The following is a 21,571-nucleotide window of genomic DNA, read 5'->3' as shown; positions in this document are numbered from 1 at the left end:
ATTGTCCGTCTGCCGTAAACCGAAAGAAGTCACCTAATGAGGTTTGGGAATTTCAGCCAAGGAAGTGACTAAGGAGCAAAATATTAAGTACAATAAATCACATACTGTCACATTTATTCAGAAGGAAAGGCTTGCAGATCTAATAGCCTGTTTACTAATAACGTCAGTCAAAACAAAAATTATTACTAGTAGCCTCATTTTAAAAATAAATATAAAGCATAAGGGGAAGAAGAGTTGCTTTTAAAACCTGGCTCTTTTTCTATATTTTATGAGAGAGGTTTTTTGAGTTTCATTCAAGGTAGCGTGTTTTTAGCCTGTGTATAGCATAAATATAGAATATTTGTTAGGATTTCTTTTACTGTTACTTTATTTGACCTCTCTTAATCCTTAATATCAGTTTTTAGTAGATGCTTAAAATGGAAATTTTACTTTCATATAATCGTCCTTTTTGCAACACTATCCTTGAAATATGTTTCTTCATTTAAAAATATGCTTAATTCCCCCCAAAGGTATTTTTTTGGTGGGCAAAACAGATTTATAGACATAAATTCTGGATTTTCATATTCAAATAATTGCTTAATTGATCTTTTGGGGCAGCCGAAGATTTTGGACATGTTGATTTCTCTAAACCGACAATTTCTATTAATAAAATAATGATTTATCTCAACTTCGGTCATCATATTTTACCAAAATTGAATTCACTTGCTCTTGACAGATCCAAGAGTAATTTGAGAATTTCCTCTTGTGTGGAATGGAACTATTCTTAATTAAAGTAATATCTGTGGGCTCCTTTCAGTCACAATTCCCATCCCTGTCATTTGGGACTGAGAAGCCCCAGGATGCGTCCCGCCTGGGCTGCCACAAAGCATTATCCGATACAGTAACCATTTTTTCCTTCCCTGCCTCTTACCCACAAATCATACTGCTTCCCCTTTGGCTACAGTCTCTGAACTTCATCAAGGCATGAGCTGCTGTCTCTGTGCAGGCCCAGGCCAGGCGAATTGAGCCTGTATTTTATGAGAGCCTGAAGCAGTGCTGCATGGCAGGATGTGTGGGCAGGGTTAGATGTGGGGACAGCAGCTACTAGAATGCCTCAGAGGAGCCAGGGAGACTGGTGCTCAGCCAAGAACAGTATCCAAGTACTCTGTGGATACCTGAGGTCCATGAAGGTAATAAGTAACCAAAACAACTGGCTTCAAAGGGCAAACCAGGCAAGAAGCTAACTCACTGCTGAAGGACAAACTTGCTTACAGTTTTTACAAAATGTATAAGCTAATGAAACAGATTTATACAGATGTGCCACATTGCAAAATAGTATGAACAGGTACATAAAAGTTTAGGTTCTTCTACTAGGAGAGGAATAAAACAAACATGAAAACTAAGAAATATATAAAACTGGTTATCCTGGAAATTACAGCATTATCTGCTTAAAACCGGCAGTCACAATTTAGGTCCCGTGCATTAGGTCGTACTTCTTCTAGACTAGCCGTATTACAAAGATTTTGCTCTACTTATGGTAGGTTGTTTTGATGCCATGGGCTGGGAGAGCTAACGCCCTTAGGATTTTTCTGGAAGACTTGGTAATGAAGGAAATAAAAACCTAAGTATAGTATAATCATTGTTCTACATCATTGTTGTTACTGGAAAATAAACATGCACAGCTGCCTCCAGTGAAATGTTTGAGCAGAAGTTTGTGCAACTATCAAAATATTGATCATCTGTATAACGGTCCATGACTTGCTTGTGGCAGAATTACTTAGAAGAAGAATTGCCCGGTGGCAAATAAGCTTTTACTGTGTTTCTCAGTGCTTGTGGATACAATGAGCCTTTTTTCCGTAGTGAGTAGTACTGTCCTTAAAAATCTCTCTGGGGGAGAAAAATATAGATAATTGCCAGAACTGCTTATTATACCAATATCTTCATGTTGCTCATCACATTTTTCACTATATAGAATGAGGCAAGTCCCTTTTTTGAATGCCTTAGCCTACAGTAACATGTAACATCCCCTGGGAGTGACAGTGTCTGGCTTTTAAAAGCTTCTCTAAAAGTTCCCCATTCATCTCTTTCTCTCTTTCCATTCACTACAACCTCTAGTTAATGGCCCTGTCCTCCATTTATCTACCTTGAAAAGATGAAAGGATGGGTTGAATCTGCTAAGATTTGCTCCAGTCCTAGCAGGGAGTTCTAAGTAGCCTGATTACATCAATTTCATCACTTTATGATCTTTCTATATCAAATGCTGTTGTTTCCATGCAGCTCTGGGCACCCTGCTCGTCTCTGAGGTCTGCGTTTTGAGGAATGGCAGCAGCAGCGCTTGGGTTGCAAGAATCCTCAGCAGGGCTCTGTCCAGACACTCCTCGAGCCTTCAGTATTTATGGGTCCCGCTCCACTATCTAGAGGCATGATTTCTGGCAGTGCTTTTCCCCATCTATAAATTCTGCGAGATCACTTCTCTCCTTCTGTGGCCCTGTGCCACATTTAAAAAGGCAGCTTGTTTTTCAGGCAGAGCTTTGAGGAAAGAGCCTGCTCCCGGCAACCACTACCGAACCCCCAAGAGGCAGTAGCTCCTTCTATTGTTTCTGTTCTGATTTACTTTGAAAAGTCTGGGGCTTTGTGAAGAAGGGCATAACCAAATAAGAATAAAACTACCCTGGGCTTGGGAGACTAAAACCAATTGATTTATCCTTTTACTATAAAAGTAAAAAGAAATAAATAGAGAGGGCTACTGGAGACACAGGCTCACAATTCCTAATCTGTAATTCCATATTACAATACAAAAACTCTCGGAAAAACCACAAACCTTTTTTTTTAATAGTTATGCGATGGCAAAGCCTCCCATGACCTGAATTCATTTGGCAGCCAGACCTGACTTGAAATGATTTAAGGCTATTTATAATCTTTATTTATACTACTTATGTGAATCTTCATGTATTTCACTGTAGAAATATTAATATGTTTCATTATAGGGTATTGCCTTAGACCTTGCTGGGGATGTTGCATAACATATGGTATATTTACCATGTTACCTTTCTGAAATCTGTAAATTAAGTAAATAAGTAAGTAATTTGGATCCTGAAGTTTATCTTACCTTAAGGGATTATGGACTTGTATGACTGTTATTTTGAGAAAGGGAGTAACTCTTGAATTCTTAATAGAATAAATGACTAATATATCTATTTTTTAAGTAGTCTTGATTTCATACTAAATCAAGCTATTTTTTAAGTTGTTTATTTTTATGGCAACCACCCAAGAGAGATGAGAAGAAAGGAAGAAGTTTATTTGTGAATTTTGGGAATTTGCTGTCTCTAGGAAGTTCCCTAGCGTCTCCTCCAGACATGTACATTATGGTTAATGGGCTACTGCACAATGAACAGGTTTTCAGTGTGCTTAATATGGGCTTCATTGATTAGCACATAATTGGTACTTGTTCACGTGCTTGTGTATTCTTGGCATTATAAACCCTAACAGCCCTTTAAGAGCCTCTCGGCCAGCACTGCACAGAAACACTCCACTTAGTAAATCCTGGAAGGTACAGGTTCTCACTGGCTTTTGTTGAGCTCCTGAGGTTCACTCAGGTGGTCTCCAACACAGTCCAAAAATGAATGGCATGTTTCTTATGTAAGCAAACAATTACTTACAAGTCATTTCATCCATCCTAATCTAGTTGTAATGTGATAGTTTCCTTTTAAGAATATTTTAATTGAGCCAGATCTGCCTGAAGTAATAGAGAAGGAAAATAGTTTCAAGAATCATATCTTCTCATTTTCTTTTTATTGTTGTCCTGCATTACAATACATTTGTCACTGGAATGTGCCATGTTAAGCAAAGTGGAAAGTGAACCATGTAATCTAGACCTTGGTGCTCCCGTGTGAGTTAAGACATTGGTGAAATGTGCAGGAACACTCTTCAGGGCATACTCTGTACAGGGGTGGGTCTAGGTTTTGTGGGTCCATGTTTGAACCTTACACAATTTGGGTGAGGGCTAGGTTGTCTTTAAGGAAAAGAATACAAAATTACACATTCAAAATTAGGTACAAATGTGAATATTTATTTAGAATGAGAAAAGAAATCACAACAAATTACAAATCTTTAGAAGTTGACAATACCACAAGCATCACAAAATCCAAAAATATAACATAACGTCTTTGTTAACTACCTGAAATACTCTTTTCTTACGACTTTTGGGTGCATATTCTTAAACTGCCTCTGCATATGACAATTCTATAATATTTTTATTTAGCGACTAGAAAAATAATTCTGCCTCTAGCTTGATGGATCAGAGGTTTTTTTTTTCATTTATTTAACATCTTACCTTCACAATTCCTTACTGATATATCATGTACGTCTTTAGGATCATTAGCAAATTGTAAAAATCTCTGTCTTAATTTCTTTCATGTATGAACTACAAGACTGCAGGGCATTTTGACTTCTCTTGCACAGTGACCAATCTTAGCAACTCTGAATTGATGTCACTCACTGAACAGTTTATTACCACTGTTCTTGAGTCATGATGACATAGGTACTTCATCACAGTGGGTGGTAGGCATGTTCCTAGAAGCTCTTTCTACGCTGAGGATGACTGCACTATGGAATAGAAGTGACCTGCATAACTATGTAACTGTATCACACACACATAACATATCTCCAGCTCAACTTCCCCTTAAATGGATCCCAGAAGCTGCCATGGCCACTCCAACACCACCTGGCATGAGGGTAACATGGTAAGGCAGTAGTCAAGAAAGGAGGCAGCAGTCTCAATTGGTCACAAATGTTATAAAACATGGTCATGTGAACACATTGCTAGAGTTCCTCCCAGGGCCTTGGAAGGTGCTCATCCAAGTGCAGAGCCCTGAAGCTTAAGCTCCATGAGCTTCATGGTAAATCCACTTCTGTCTGCCCTGTCCACTGTCTACACTAACATGTTAGAATTGAGCATTATATTTATAGATGTTATACTGATAAAGATGTGTTTGCATTCTTATAATAAACTTATTATCATTTTCACACTTCTTTCATGGGAGAGCCTCAACTTCCCTTCCAAATACCAATCACATCCTATCACCTTCCCTTTATTTAATATTCTGTTACTTTTGCCTATCTCAGTAGTCATACGTAGGAATCATGGAGATTTCCATACACTGCTCCACCTAGTATTCTGATTCCCTGTAAATAATAGTCATTAATGCAAAATAAGAAAAAAATTTTTTCAATGTAGATATTTTAAGCCATGTATTTTTTCATTGAGAATATTTCCATGTCTCTGTGACTCATTTTTGTTGATAAACAACTTTTGTTGTTGATGTAAATGGGGAAGGGAAAAGAACACTGGATTGGGAGTCGGGCCATATCGTCCTTTCTCTGCCAACTGGCCTTGTCGTGTAACTTTGGGGAAGTGGTGGAGCCTGTGTGAACCCCTGACAACTAGTTTGTAAAGTGAGAGTGTACATCTTCATGATCTCTTAAATGTCTTCCCACTGTAGTCCTAAATCCTAGAACTGGGTGACAAGAGTGAACTATGAGTTAACCAGGAATACATTTTGTCTGAAAATATGGTTATGGTGTTATCTGTTTTAGTTCAGGGGGGCCCCACAAGAAATACCACAGTAGTTGCCTTTGATACATTTATTCATCCAATTGTAGCTAATTTATACTTGTAGCCTGTTTTGCCATCAGAGAAAGATACTAAGTAGAGGAACAGAAAAGCAGGATCAGCCAAACCATGCAGTGTTGTTGCCCTAACAATTCTCAGCATCGGAGAACAAATGTGCTGCCCCTCTAGCTTTCCCAGAAGAGTGACAGTCTCTGTGCTGGTGGACAGAGGCTATAAATCACCTCCATCTCCTTATCCTGCTGAAAAGAAATGCTACAAAAGAGCCAGTAACAACAACAATAATAATAATGGTATCATTGCATTTCCAAAAGACTTTCTTCCTAGAGTTTAAAGTGCTTCCTAAATTGCATTCATTCATTCATTCGTTCGTTCATTCAACAACTATTCACTGAGCTCCTATTCTGTGTGAAGTAGCTCTCAAGGCACTGGGGAGACAGGATTCACAAAACAAAATCTTTGCCCTGATAGGGCTGACATGCTGATGAATATCAAACAAATGAATGTCAGGGAATAATGAATGCAATGAAGAAAATTAATCAGGGGTCATCAAATGAGGAGTAGCATTTTGTTGGAGGCAGCCAGGGGGCAGCCACTGAGGATGTAACCATTGATCAAAGGCTTGAATTGTGTCAGAGAGGTAGCCCAGCAGAGGGAACGGCCAACATAAGAGGCATGTGGACTGCTAACGGATCACCACACAGCTTATGTAAATGTCAGTTCTAAATGATATTTTACTTCTTAAGTGGGAAAGGCTATTCAAAGTGTATACATTTCCTAGTTTTTCCTGAATGACAGCCAAAGTCAAGGGAAGTGGGACTGAATCACGAGAAAATAACTAGCCTTCTGAGTACCTCAGAAATAAGAAATATTTTTAATAATTGGTTCACTCATTGATTGATTGATTGACTGTTAGACTGATCATCTTGGCCTGACTCCCTATAAAAAAAGTGGAAAGTTACTTATCTATTGTTTTCTAAATTATACTAGGGATGATACTATTTAAATAGAACCCGGGGGGGTAAAAGTTGATACCAATTTTAGTTGCAATTTTAAATTGAATAAGTGGTTCAAAGATCAAACCGAGATTACAAAAAAATATTTCTTAGAATCATAGTGATGAGTCTCTCTAACAGTGAAAGGAAGCAACCTTTTAGAAATAAGCTTTACCATTCTTCTTATTTCTTTATTTTTAAATAAGAAATACTAGGCACTGTTTTACATTTGTAAATAGTAATTGTTTCCTTATAGTAAGATGGTTATTTCAGAAACAGATTTACAAGATATTATGGAATGCGTTATTTAGGATACAAATGTGGATTATAGTGTTATCTTAAATTTAATCCTGATTGTAATATTATATCAGGTTAATGCTTTCCACACAATTAAAATTTTCTGAGTTGGGAGGTGTTAGGATTTACTTCTTTGGAATACAACTATTCTTTAAAATCTATTTTAAATGCCTTTCTATAGATTTTTAAAGCAAATGACAAAGAAATGTTCTTTACAATACCTTTTGTGTTTGTTCTGAGTACCCAGATAGGAGGTTATCACACTGATGTGGGTGAGAGATGGCCTCAGGAGGTGGTGGTGAAAGTAAAATAAAGGCATAGATTCAATAAATTTGCAGGTGGAGGGTGTGCAGATTTGGGTGACTGGCTACAGGGGCAGGGAAAGGAGGGGAATGGTCAGGGAACCTGCAGAGAAAGTGATGCCCGAGTAAACCTGATATTGAGGCTAGAGGTGGTTCAGTCCTTTAGGTTTTACCCAAAAAGGACCATCTGGCTCAAGTCAGGAGCCTGAGTAGAAGCAGAAGCACAAAAGCCTGTCCCAACATGTTCTGACCATGTGAAAATGAAGCACTGTTTGTCTGTTTTTTTTAAAGTGTGCTTTATGCACCAGAAGGAGTATAGTGAAGTAGTTGAAGGCATGGGTTCTGGTCTACCCAATTCTGAATCCCATTTGGGTCTAGAGTAAATCGCTTAACCTCTCTTTGCCTCCGTGCCCTTACCTATAAAGTGGACATGCACAGAGTAGTACCTCTCTGCTCATAGAAACCTTAATTGCTCTCTTGAGTTACTAGAATTTTTTTTTCTTTGTGGATACTACTAAAACTTAGATCAGATTTTCTGTTTTCTTTGGATGCTAGGAACTGCAAAATCAAATTTCCACTCTAGCAATTGTAAAGACCTTATAAAGTATATTTCATTATACTGATCCCAAAGGGTCTTCTTTTTCTTATCAAGTAGACAACTTTCTTCCCCTCTAACACATTTACAGTGATGCTAACAAACAGGTAGATTACTCACTTGGGTCTCAGTTTTCATCTCCAGGTTGAACTTACAGCGTTTCCATTAAAGAGCTGGAAAATAGCCCCAAACCAAAGAATCGATGGGGGGAAAAATGTGCCATAAGTTCTTTGTTAAGCAGTAATTCAACTTAATATTTAGCCCATAAACAAATAATTGCTCCTTTTTCTGGGGTAAATGAATTTATGAAATGAAACAAAAATACTGAATCATACCTGAAATCTTTTTTTTTTTTTTAAAGGAATTTTGCCTTTTTTTAAAATTTTTATTTATTTATTTATGGCTGTGTTGTGTCTTCGTTTCTGTGCGAGGGCTTTCTCTAGTTGCGGCAACTGGGGGCCACTCCTCATTGCAGTGCGCGAGCCTCTCACTATCACGGCCTCTCGTTGTGGAGCACAAGCTCCAGACGCGCAGGCTCAGTAGTTGTGGCTCACGGGCCTAGTTGCTCCACTATATGTGGGATCTTCCCAGACCAGGGCTCGAACCCGTGTCCCCTGCATTGGCGGGCAGACTCTCAACCACTGTGCCACCAGGGAAGCCCCTGAAATCTCTTAACGTGGACCAAGATTTGTTTTCTAGGCACTTTTAATGCGTTAACGCCTTAATCTTCACAACAGTTCTGTGAAGTGATTGCTATTATTATTCACATTTAACAAATGTAGAAACTAGACACAGGAAAGATAAGCGACTTGTCCAAGGTCATACAGCTAAAAAGTGTCAGAGCCCAGATTGCAAACCTGGCAGCCTGCCCCCACCATTCACTCTCCTAAGCCCTACACATACTTTCTCTCTGGAAGATAACTTACATCAGAGGGAATTTTACTCTAAAAACTGAAGTTTAAAAAATTATATAGAATTATCAGTAATACTAACAAGCATTGAATTTATTATCATATAGAATTCCTTTAGATGAGAAAGATTAAATAAGATCTGTTTAAGGCTATGTGATGATAAGGTTATATGACGATAAGATGTACCTATCATCAAAGATTTTATAACATTACAATTTAGAGTAACATTTTTCTATAAGGTTACAATTTTATTAGGTTTCTTCCTAGACATAAAAGTGGGTTTTCTCCCTTAGAACAGTGTGTTAATCTAGTTAAATATTCAAACAGACACAAAATAAATCAACTTGAAAGGACTAGATAATGTCTTACTATTAAGAAGACATTACATTTGGGCTTCCCTGGTGGCGCAGTGGTTGAGAGTCCGCCTGCTGATGCAGGGGACACGGGTTCGTGTCCCGGTCCGGGAAGATCCCACACGCCGCGGAGCGGCTAGGCCCGTGAGCCATGGCCGCTGAGCCTGTGCATCCGGAGCCTGTGCTCCGCAACGGGAGAGGCCACAATAGTGAAAGGTCTGCGTACCGCAAAAAAAGAAGACATTACATTTGAGAAACTTTCTTTTTTTTTTTTAATGCAGTAGAAAATGATTCCTGATGGAGAGGTCAAAACATGTGCCTTGGGGATGGTATTCTATGTGGCTTTTGAGTACTTTGTATGACTTTGCAAATTGCTTATTTTTAATTATGCTGGGCCATTATGACTTTACTAATAAGTAAAATAATTCATCTGGCTCTCATTATTCCTCACATTACTTTATCTGGCTGATAAAAATGTACCATAATTACTCATGTAATCTGTCTCTGATATTTTTATTCTAAAAGCAGACTGGATTCTGTAACCATCTAAGTCATCTAAGTGCAGTTTCTAATTAACATGGGGGAATTATTGCCCTGTTGACTATATAACAGTACCAAAGTTAATCTGTGGTAAGGATACATACAGCCCAGATATTCTACAGCACGGCTCTCAGATGCCTTTTCACTTTGACCCAACTCAGGCAAATCGAAAGTCCTTAAGTCCCATCGATCTACGGTTATAGTTCCCCTTTCTAGTATAAATATAACACAGCAAAAACAAAGAAATGGAGAAATTACAGCAAACTTATTTATGATCCAGCCAGAGTTTATTGAGCTTCTGTTGTGCACCACGCACTATTCTGGGTACCAAGGATACAAGTAGTAAACAAGACAGACACCGTTCCTCCTTCAGTGGAGCTTGCATTCTAACAGGAGATGAACAATGATCAAGTGAACAAGTAAATAAACAGGTAAATTTAGACAGTGGTAAGTACTATGAATAACTTAAAATGGAGTGATAAGATGGAGGATGATTGGACCCTGGGGGATGGAGGTGTTTACATTGAATGCGCAGGGAAGGCTTCTTTGAGGAGGTGATGTTTGCACAGAACCCCAAGAGAGAAGATGGACCCAGCCAAGGGGTGGTCTGTGGGGAAAGATATGAATGGAATGAGGGGAGAATAGAGTATGAGGAAATTGACATAATCAGTGTAGTTGTAGGCAGAGAGAAGGGGCATGGAAGCCCTGAGATGGAGTGTTCAGGGAGGAGAAAGAAAGTCCACAGTGTCTGGAACACAGTAAACGAGAAGAGTGGTACAAGGGAAGCTCTGCGTCACGGAGGGAGCTCAACCTTTTATTCCTAGTGGGCTGAGAAGCCTTGAGAGGATGTTAAGCCACGAATGAATGACATGATCGCTAAAACAATTTAAAAGATTCCTCTGTTTTTGAAAGACCTCTTACTGCTGTGTGGAGAATGGATTATAGGAGGATAAAAAGGGAGTAAGAAAACCACCAAGACATGACCCTGACTTGACTAAGGTGGTAGCAGTAGAGAGGAATAGAAGCTGAACAATATTTTGGAGTCAGAACTCCCAGGCTGATGGGTTGGAAGTGGGCAATGAAGCAAAGGGAGGAACCAAAGATGACACCTAGTGCTTTGTTTGAGCATCTGGGGTGGTGTCATTTGAAATGAAAAGGGTATCCTAGATATCTGGGGGGTCGAAAACCAATAATTCTAATTTTGACTTAAAGAGTCTGAGTTGTCCATTAGAGATGGTGAGTAGCAGTTGGATCTATAAGTGTGGATCTCATGGAAAATATAATTCTGGGTATTATCTGTTATAGATATTATTTAAAGCTTCAAAGTAAAAGGAGGCAATGTAGATAAGAGAAGAGAAAGCTACCAAAACAATTTGAGATCAAGAAGGAAAAGGGCAACAAAAGAGACTGAGAGGCGGCAGTCAGTGAAGCAGGAGAAGAATCAAGAAGGTGGTAGAAGAAAGTATCCAAGAAAAAAGGAGGGATGCACTGTGACAAATCCTGCTGAGAAGTCAAGTAACCTGAATATGGGGAAACGATCTGTTGAGTTGGCAACACGGACTCCCCAGACACCTAACCAAGAGCAGTTTCGGGTGGAAGGGAAAGGGAATCAGAGGGTGTGACAAAGTGGAGGCAATCACTGGACAGCCCTTCTGAGAAGTCTTGCTATAAAGGGAAACAAAAATAGGATTGGAAGGAACAGAAGTTAGGGGTGTGACATCAAAAAAAACTTTTTTAAGATGGGAGATGCTTTGTATGTTTCTATGATGTTCGTATGACAATAGGAATGATCCAGGAAACTCATTGGCAGAAATTGGTGATACAAGAGAAAGAGGGGAAATCTTAAAGAACAAGAGAAGATGGGATCTAGACCACATGAGAAGGTTCACCATTGGTAAGAACAGAAACACTTCATCCAGTGTAACAGGAGGAAGGCAGAAAACACTGGTGCAGTGGTTGAAAAGATGAGGTCATTACTGTCCGGGTCTCTGTTTTTCTTAACTATACATGGTGCATTGTTAACCTAATAAAAAGGAACTTAGACATAGGATTGTATGTTAAAATTCCAAAAATTTAAAAAATAACCCAGTATTTTTATACATAATTTGATAATGCAGAGCAAGTTATTAAAATAGCATAAATTCATAGGCACAAATTCAATAGCACAGATTCAGGACATCATCAATGAAAGGTGGTTTTTGTTGCAAGATAGTTTCAAGGCATTATGTAGATATCTCCTTTCGCAGAAGAGTAGAGATGGCTTGTAGTTATATTGCAGTGCATATATGTCTTAAGCCATAGGACAAACTGTAATACAATAATAGGCCAGAAATGCTGCTGAAAAAAGTATCCATTGTTATGTACTGTGGGGTTGACTAAATAATCAATAATAATGTAAATGACAGTTACAGTAAATTCATGTAGGTTTATCTTTATCATTTATCAATTTATTTGTCAATTTAAAATCAAGAATTGACAACCAAGACCAACTGGAAACAACATTCATGAGGTACCTTTAACACAAAATATCCTGTCCTCCCCCAAACTGGGGATATTGCAGTAATCCTGGTGTTTGTAGCTCTACACTGGAGCCAGATATCCTAGACTATTAGATGGGGGTCCTCAGTAAGTTCTAGAAGTTCATCAGTTTTATCTATGAGTATCAAACTTTAGGAACCCTTAATCACTTTGTAGGCTACTTGTATCCTTGATGTGGGTCAAAATGAAAATATATGGAATTTCCTCATTTGTCGGTAAGAACCAAAGAAAGAGTTTGAATTTTTAGACCTGTTTAAGTTCATCATGGTTCTCAGGCCATACTTTTATAACCGTGGTTCTAAAGTATCTTCCGTCCTTCAGCAATTGTTTAAATCCTTGCAAAATTACTACTTTAGAGTGAAGGATTACAATTACATTGGAAGTGATCTGAAGGAGAGAAAATGGATCTGCAAGTGAGAGGATATTTTGCATTTTTCACTTGGGTTTGTCTTTCCTTTCTGGTGTTAAATATCAGCTTTGGCAATTAAACATCTTCGATTTAAGAGGGGAAAGAAAGAAGTACCTGTTGTAGGTGGCACCTGCTCATTATTGTCTCGTCACTGCATCAGAGGTGCTTTGAGGTATGTGATAGCTCTGCACCACCGGATCTGGGGGCAGGGAGGTGGGGGTGGCCTTAGGCATCTGGGCACGTGGACGTAAATTAACTCTTTCCTCCCTTTATCACAGACAGAGTCAAGCAACCGTTGTCAACCTGGGCAAGGGGAAATCTTATTCTGTTGACAGAAGTCTATGTGACAGTGGGGCTGCAATTCAGAAGGGCTTATGTGAAGAAGAAATTCACCCAGTCTGTGTGGAACAGCTGTATTAGGAGTGGGCATGGAGAATCATTTATTCACTGGCTTGGCACCATTTGGGATGGTAGTTTGATGGGGAGTGCTCCCAGAGGGAGGCAACTATCCAAAGCTGACTGGTTCTCTCGGGTGGCGCTTCTTCCAGGAGGGGAAGTTCCCTTGGCATGGGCAGTACCTCGCCTCTGGCTGTCCGTTCGTACCGCACACCTCAGTCCTGGTCTTCTAGTTGTCCACTCCTTTGTTGGGAGTCCCTGTGGCTTTTGAGCTATCTTTTCACGTGGGAACCCTGGGCTAGTTCTGTTTTCCAGGGTACACATTTGATCTCTAGAAACTGTGCACCTTTATCTCACTGGGGTAGAAGTACTGCTTTCTCCTGAAGGGACTGAAAAATTGTTGAAGGATTATAAGCAGGGAGGTAACAATTCAGTTCACTTGTAGGAAGAGCACTGGCAAGAGTGGGGCTGGGTGAGGACATGTAAGGCTGAAGACAGGGAGACCAGCTAATCATTATTAAAAAGTTTTGGCAAGAGCTACTGAGAGTCCATTGACAATAGTGAGGAGGAGATGAGTTCAGAAGATATTAATAGTTGAGGTACAAAAGAGTTTAATGACTAAGGAAAAGTGAGTCACCGGCCAGGTACCTTTTTTGTTTTATGGGTGCATAGTAAACTTATTCTTGCAACACTGAGATGGTAACATAAGAAAATAGACAGGAAAGGGGTCATATTGGTCATCAGGGTCATATTTAGACACATTTTTATTTTCATGTTTATCAGCTTTCCTTCTCTTTTTTCAATTTGTAAATAATTTCCACCGAATTGCTTCTGTAAGGAACATTTTTTGGTTATCATTTGTTCTATCCTTTCCTTTTTTGGGATTCACCTTATACATTTGCTTTTAAGCACTTACGGTGTATAAAACACGAAGGAAGCACATAAATACCATTTACATTCTTTAGGCTAGTTTGAACTGTCTTTTGAAAAGACAGATTGTCTGCCAGACCTCATATTTCTTGGTGTTGAAGTTTCTCTCATCTAATCCTGGCTGTTTCCATTTCCGGCGCCACAGTTTGATATTTATTTTAAGCAGCTGCTTAAGAAAGGTGGAACTTAGCAATGATCAAAATGGCATAAAGTAGGTTTCTGTTTGAGCTCAGGGTTGCTGTGGAACTTTCCTTTCAGTAGCCTTCTCTCATGCGTTTCCATCTACATCTTAGCTGTGCGAATAAATCTAGGAAAACTGCTGTTTGGCCTTTTTAGCACACTGCCAGCTTTGGCAATTGCACACTAACTGGTGTTGTACGAAACACCACTGAAATAAAATAAATGAGTTTGATTAAAGCTTGGAACTCCTGAGTACTACAAATGTAAAAACCATCAACAGATGCCATTTGCTGAAACCAGGGCTCCTCTAGCAGATGGATGAGAGTTAAAAATAAATTGTCCTATTTCTTTTTATTTTGGATCATTTGTTTTTAATATAGTATAAAAACCCCTGCTATTGAGTTACAATACACTCCTGGCTTATGTTTCATGGCTGGTTTCGGAATCTATGAAGATCTTTGATATTACAGTCAAATTGTGCTTTCTTGTATGTATTCAATGAACATGTAAAAACAAATTCTTATCAGAGTTTTAAAACTTTCTTTGGTAGTCATATCTCCAGTATTGAAAATGATAGTGAAAAACAATGACCGGATATCCACAATGGGACATAATGTCTCTCTTTTAAATCTTTAATGTTGGGCTGTAGTAGAATAATATCAATCATATCTCTAATAGCTCTCATTCATTTAGTACTTGAATTTACTTTACAGTATTTTAGTTCCTCACATACTGCCTCATCATTTAAATAACACACACACAGAAGAAGAATGCTATTTTTATTCTTCATACAGCTGAATGACTCACATGCCATTAAATGAAATCATTATTGATATTAACTTGTAAGATCCATATTAATCATTCTATAATATTTAGATATTTCTTGGCCTAGAACTGAACACTTATATTGAAATTTAATTTAGAAGTTCATGTATTTCTAAAGAGACCTGAAATTTACCTTTTTTTACCTTTTTTCAACTCTTAAAATTATTTATCAAATAATGTTTATCAGAACAGATTACAAGAAATTTTAGCATAGTTAGAAGAATGGGGAAATGATCAGATAACTATCTACGTGGTTAGAAAATTATCTAGCGTATTTATCAGGAAGGATAATATGTAATTACACTGTATTAACTTTGAAATTTATTGTTATTGCTATTTACAGGTTCAGGTTCATGTCGCTTTAGTTATTCAGACCCTTGCATCATTGTGTCATATGCCAAGAATAATACTGTGGACTGGATTCAGCTTGAGAAAATTAGGTTTGTTGTCATTTAAAGTATCTTCATAAATTTTGACGTAGGTGGATTTCTGCTTCCCTGTTTACCTTCATTCTATCACTGGCTTTATTCCTCATGGTTAAAAGTACTCTGGTTGTTAATTATGTTGAATTACATTGATGCACATATTATTACCTGCTCTATTTGAACAAGGTTGTTAAAAGTGTCATTTTCCATTCAATACTTAACACTGTCAGTAGTAGCTATAACAAACTATTTATTTTTGGTAAGAGTACATTTGAGATACTAACCTTTCTGATGGAATTCTCCCCAAAATAACATCACCACCCATCTCTTTAGGTGGCCTGGCTGTGGCCTGGTTTATAGGCCTAGGAATATATCAGATTACCACCTAAATTCCTTCCAGTCTGTGATGATAATGAGTTAATAGCCTTTTGGATCCAATCTCTAGTTCTGTCATTTTCCTTCTAACTTCCCTAAGGCCAGTTCTAAAATTCTGTTATCATAATTGTGATGTGACTTGTAATCATTTATTACATTTTCTTTATTTAAAAAAAATCCCTTTGAAAAAAGAAAATTAGGTTGATGCTTAAAGAGGGAGAAGTTCATTCAGGTTGAAAATATTTGATTACATTTAGCAAAACTCAAACTATGTTAACTATTTCTGTGTAGTTTAAATCATAAGATAAAATTCAAAATGGGTGCTTGATTTCAGGTATGGTGAGGTATTTAAAGGAAAAAATACCTTGAAATTTTATTAAGTGGATATTCTGATCAGTTTAGTTCTTAAATTAGCATGACTCACGTAGAACATTTTCCATCAGTTCTGTGACAGTTTTCTTTTCTCACGCTATTTTCCTTACCATTTTTCCATATTGAAAGAATTGTGATTTATTTGGGGGAGAAGAATAAATATTAGGTTCTTAGTCTTTAATATTAAACCAATCTGTCCAAAGTTTCTAGTAGTATTTCAAATAAAAATGAAAGTCTCACACGTTCAAGCTCTAGTCTAACCAAAAACTGAGAAAAATGATTCTAACTCATGGATTTTAATAGATTGTCTCCCTCTGTGGCAGGATAAGATATTATTTATAGACACCTGGTACAAGCCAAGCTCTGACATGCTCTGCCACTTGCCAATTTTATAACAGAGCATTTTGCTCTTCCTTCCAATTTCTAGTAGTTATTATGAAAATGCATTCATATTAAATACTGATTTATATAAATGGCTTTAAGCAAAGCAGCATAAGTATTGGAAGTTTTACTCATGCCTCCATTTTTTCTCTAATAGTTATACACCATAGTTTAGATAAATCGTAGTGCCGTTTCTTGCTGAAAAACAGCTACACGCTTTTGATATGGCAAATAGTGAGTGTACACATTTAATTACAAGATATAAAGGTCACACTCAGTTGATTCCATTTATTTTTCACTAAATGAGACTTTCAATTTTAGTCCAGGCACCAAACTGTCATACTCATTTAATGCAAATTTACTGTTAGTGATCAGAGTGGACATATTTTCAATCACTTCCTAAAACTAAAATGTAGCATCTTCATTAGTTTAAATTCTTTTTGAAGTTAAAAACATAGTCATCATTAAATATTTTAAAGGAAAGGGGAATTGATTACCCCCAAAGGTAAGGTACACCATTCATAACCTGCACAGACAATTCTGCGGACTTCTGTGTGCTTCATTGGTGAGTGAAAAATATGGCTTTTCTCTAGTCCTTTCAGAACTGATTTATAGTAAGCCCTATACTAGTTTGTATTTTAGTACTACTTTTAATCTTGGCTAAAGCCATCATTTTTACTGTAGCAGGTTTCTACTTTAGTAGAATAAAATGTCTAATAAAAATATTATATAGCAGGGCTTCCCTGGTGGCGCAGTGGTTGAGAGTCCGCCTGCCGATGCAGGGGACACGGGTTCGTGCCCCGGTCTGGGAAGATCCCACATGCCGCGGAGCGGCTGGGCCCGTGAGCCATGGCCGCTGAGCCTGTGCGTCCGGAGCCTGTGCTCCGCAACGGGAGAGGCCACAACAGTGAGAGGCCCACGTACCACAAAAAAAAAAAAAAAAAAAAAAATAAATATATATATATATATATATATATATATATATATATATATATATATAGCAAAAGGACCTAGATGTAACAGATGTAATATAAAAATCATGTTAAATTATATCATGTTTTTAAAGACTGGTCTGCATGGAATTCTAAAGAATTCAGAATGAGAGCATTTAATTCTCATGGCAAATCTGACATTTTCAAAACAAAAATGTATCTGGTTACTAGAAATAAAATAACTATTACAGAAAGACTGATTATGAAACATATAGCATACAATGATCTCTAATAGATGCAAAATTTCAAAATAAGAATTAAAATTAAGATAATTTTATAGTTTTTCTCCTTTTTTTCTTCTCAGTATCATAAAAAATATATGGTTTTATTTTTATTTTTAAAGCGCTTTTATTTATTTATTTTGGCCTCACGGCATGCGGGATCTTAGTTCACCGACCAGGGATCAAACGTGTGCCCCCTGCAATGGAGGCACAGAGTCTTAACCACTGGACCACCGGGGAAGTCCCAAGTATATGGTTTTAGATTGAGTGTCTACCATTCACAAAAAACTGTGCTGGATACACTTTGATTTTTTACAGGAGCCATGGCAGTTGTGTACCATTTTCTCTTCAATTATCCCTTTACTGGCTTGCCTGAATATGCTTACTGCCTGCCTTGTGTTAAACGTAAAGCTCATTAAGACATTTAATATTTAAACTTTCATCACTCAATACGAACATCTTAATAATCAGCATGTATTAAAAGATTTAAGGGGTATGGGATTGTTAGTATTTAATCTGTAATGTGTACAATATTTTTAAGATAAGAAAACCACAGTCTTAATTAAGAAACAAAAAGGATCTCTAAGAAAAGTAAAGTGGACACTGTTGAACTTTATTGTGACACCAGTTCTCGTCTCTCCAGAGCCCCTTCCAATGTCAGCACAATCGTCCATATCCTCTACCTTCCTGAAGACGCCAAAGGGGAGAATGTCCAGTTTCAGTGGAAGCAGGAAAATCTCCGAGTAGGTGAAGTATATGAAGCCTGCTGGGCTTTAGATAACGTCCTGGTCATCAACTCAGCTCACAGACAAGTTGTTTTAGAAGATAATCTGGATCCAATAGACACGGGCAACTGGCTTTTCTTCCCAGGAGCTACAGTGAAGGTTTGATCTCTCTTTTGTTCCTTCTCCTCTCCTCTAAAACTTAAAGCTCAGTAAACCAAATTGTACAAAGATAACAGTTTTACTAAAGCCACTATTAAAAGAACAGGTAATATTACTTTACCCTCCCTTGTAAGCATGGAAAATCATTCATTTATTTATCCCTTTAACAAGTATTTTTGAGAATCCATGGTGCCATGTACTGGGCTGAACCTAGAGAATATAAACACAAAAAGGCAGATATGTCTCTTCCCTTCATTGGCTGTCAGTTTAGTGGGGGAGTTAGACATGTCAACATGCATGTGCAAAGTAGCATCATTGTTGATTTGCTGGGAAAGTTTAGAGTGCTGTGGAAATACAACCTACAGTACCAAATCCAGACTTGAGGGATTAAGAAGACTATCCAGGAGAATAGGGATACAAGCAGAGAATGAAGGGTAATTTCAAATTGGCCAGGAGGGAGGAATAGTGTTTCTAGAATCATAAATCACATACATAAAGGCTGGAAGGTGATAGCATAAAGCAGAGGCCTTGGACAATGTTCCAAATAGTTGTCTAACAGATTTTGAGTGGAGACTTGTGATAAAGTCTGAAGATATGGCCAGTGATGAAACCTTAAAGCTCTTGAAAGCTGCTGTAGAGTTTGAACTTTATCCTGAAGTTGATAGGGAGTCGCTGAAGTACTCTGAATAAGAGTCAGATAATTAGATCTGAGTTTTGAAATATCCCTTCGAGGCTGGAGGACAGAATGGAAGGGAAAGAGTGCATATAGGAAAACCAAATAGAAGGCTGCAAACAGTAGTCCAATGGGTGATCACATTGACCAGAAGTAAGGGAGAGATGATGGGAAAATATGGATGGATTCAGAGATTTTTAGGAGGAAATGGAGAAGATTGGGGACTGACTGAGATGATGATGGAGTGGGAGGTGTCAAGGACAAGGTTTGGGCATCGTTGTTGAAACAACGATGCCATTTGTTGAAACAGGAAACAGGAAGAGGAACGGGATTACAGGAGCTGAATTCACCTTGGACATGTTGATTTTGATAATCCTGGGGGGCGGGGCAGGCAAGAAGCAGCATCTGGTGGGAGGTTAGATGTATGGATCAGAAACTCAGAGGAAGATCCAAAATTGGCAGTTATCAACCTTTTGAATGGGAATTGAAATCATGAGCTTGTCTGTCCAGAGAGTGTGTAGAGTAAGAAATTGTGCCTAGGCAATATTTAAAAATACCATTAGACCCTCAACTGGACTCTCTGAAGTTTCCAGTATATACAAATAAAGTACAGATGCAGATTGGAGATTTTTTTAAAATGTGACTCACTGGTACAAAAAAAATCCTGTGCTGCATGGGGGTGAGGTCACAGGAGGAGTCCCAAGCAGAATATAAAGATCTAAGATGCTCATCTCCTTTGAATAATTTATTTGAATTCTAGAAACATGGCCCAAAATGGTTCCAAATTATTTAGAAAACCTTCACCTTTTAAGGAAACTCCCCTGACACAATAACTTGTTGCTTAACAAATCAAACTAGATGTTTTGTTTTAAGTTGATGAAATTACACCAATTGACTAGCATTAGGAACAGGCATCATCTTTGCTCAGCATGAGAAAACACCCAGGAAACCTTATGGAAATTTGTTTTGACAAAGACTCTAAAACTTAGGTTCCTTTCAAGAGAGTCCATGGATGCCTCTCATATGGGTATGGAAAAGAACCTTTGTAAGGATATCCCATGTCATATCCCACTACTACTTGATTAAGAGAAGGATTTCTGTTGTCACTGTTCAACATTGGCAAGAAGAAACCCAGGAAACACATGGAGACCTCAGGGCCTGGGATTCACATCCTTTTCCCGTGATAATCATCGGTGATTATTTGGTCTCAGTTCCCGTTACTATATAAATGTACTTTTTATGCCTTGTTTTGTAAGTCATCATTATACTAATCTAATTAGCTTTTTGGTGCCTTGATGCACTGTACTTTGGTACCACCCATGATAAAAATGCATGAAGTGTGGTTTTGCTTCATAGGAATGGTTACTTAAATTACGACTTTGTGTGGAGTATACTTTTGATTTGTGGTCTCTCATCTTACTCATAAGCTTACTAATCACATGTTTCAGACTTGCCTAGTTACCTAGGCCTACTAAGAAAAAAGTCATTGTAGTAATGATTTATACCAGGGGCTTTGGCTATCAAGTAGAAACTTTTCTCTGATGTTTCTTTTTCTCTTTTAATTAATTAATTTATTTGGCTGCATCGGGTCTTAGTTGCCCCATACAGGATCTTTCGTTGTGGCAGGAGGGCTCTTCATTGCAACGTGCAGGTTTCTCTCTAGTTGTGGCGTGTGGGCTCAGTAGTTGTGGTACACGGGCTCTAGAGCGTGCAGGCTCAGTAGTTGTGGCGTGCAGGCTTAGTTGCCCCACGGCATGTGGGATCTTAGTTCCCCGACCGGGGATCGAACCCGCGTCCCCTGCATTGGAAGATGGATTCTTAACCACTGGGCCACCAGGGAAGTCTCTCTGATATTTCTTTTTAAAATTTCAAATAAGTGCAATGATAAAATCTAAGAGTTTGTCATTTTAACTCATTTGCATGACCAACCTTTTGCTTTTTGGCTCAAACATTTAAGCATGAAAAATTGCTTTTGCCAAGTGATTTGGAGTTCTAGAAATAAAAATTGTTTATTTAAATTGTATGCAATTTCTCCACCAAATATTGTTCCTTTACCGGGTGGCCTCTGAGATGAAAACCAAATACAACCAATTAGAAGGCATATTTCGATGTTCCTGTTGGTCATAGGACATGTTTTGAACATTGCTTTATTTTGGACTTTTTAGTTTTGAGGGTGTTTGTTTGTTCAACCTATACGTTATCTTTTCTGTATTCATTGAAACTCTCTAAGATGTTTACATCTTAACTAAATCGAAGATCGAGTCTAACAGCAATCAAAAAAGTGTGCATCATTACAAAGTAGAGTTTATTCAAGGAAAATTGTCCAAGCACAGATAGGATAGATACCCTTTGGTTAAATAATAATAGCT

General features: G+C 38.0%; 1 protein-coding gene across 1 annotated transcript in view; it reads left to right on the top strand.

Annotated features, from left to right (window-relative positions):
• Positions 1-21,571, top strand: part of RELN (reelin) — a 517,734-nt gene that overhangs the window by 275,717 nt on the left and 220,446 nt on the right. The window contains exons 9-10 of the mRNA XM_027123841.1: positions 15,223-15,319; positions 18,289-18,529. Of these exons, the coding sequence (XP_026979642.1) occupies positions 15,223-15,319; positions 18,289-18,529 (338 nt within the window). The remainder of the gene's footprint in view (positions 1-15,222; positions 15,320-18,288; positions 18,530-21,571) is intronic.

Source organism: Aethalodelphis obliquidens, unplaced genomic scaffold (assembly GCF_003676395.1).
Source record: "Aethalodelphis obliquidens isolate GAN/ISIS:26980383/991018 unplaced genomic scaffold, ASM367639v1 scaffold27, whole genome shotgun sequence".
NCBI lineage: Eukaryota > Metazoa > Chordata > Mammalia > Artiodactyla > Delphinidae > Aethalodelphis > Aethalodelphis obliquidens.
This window is presented reverse-complemented; position numbering and strand designations above follow the sequence as displayed.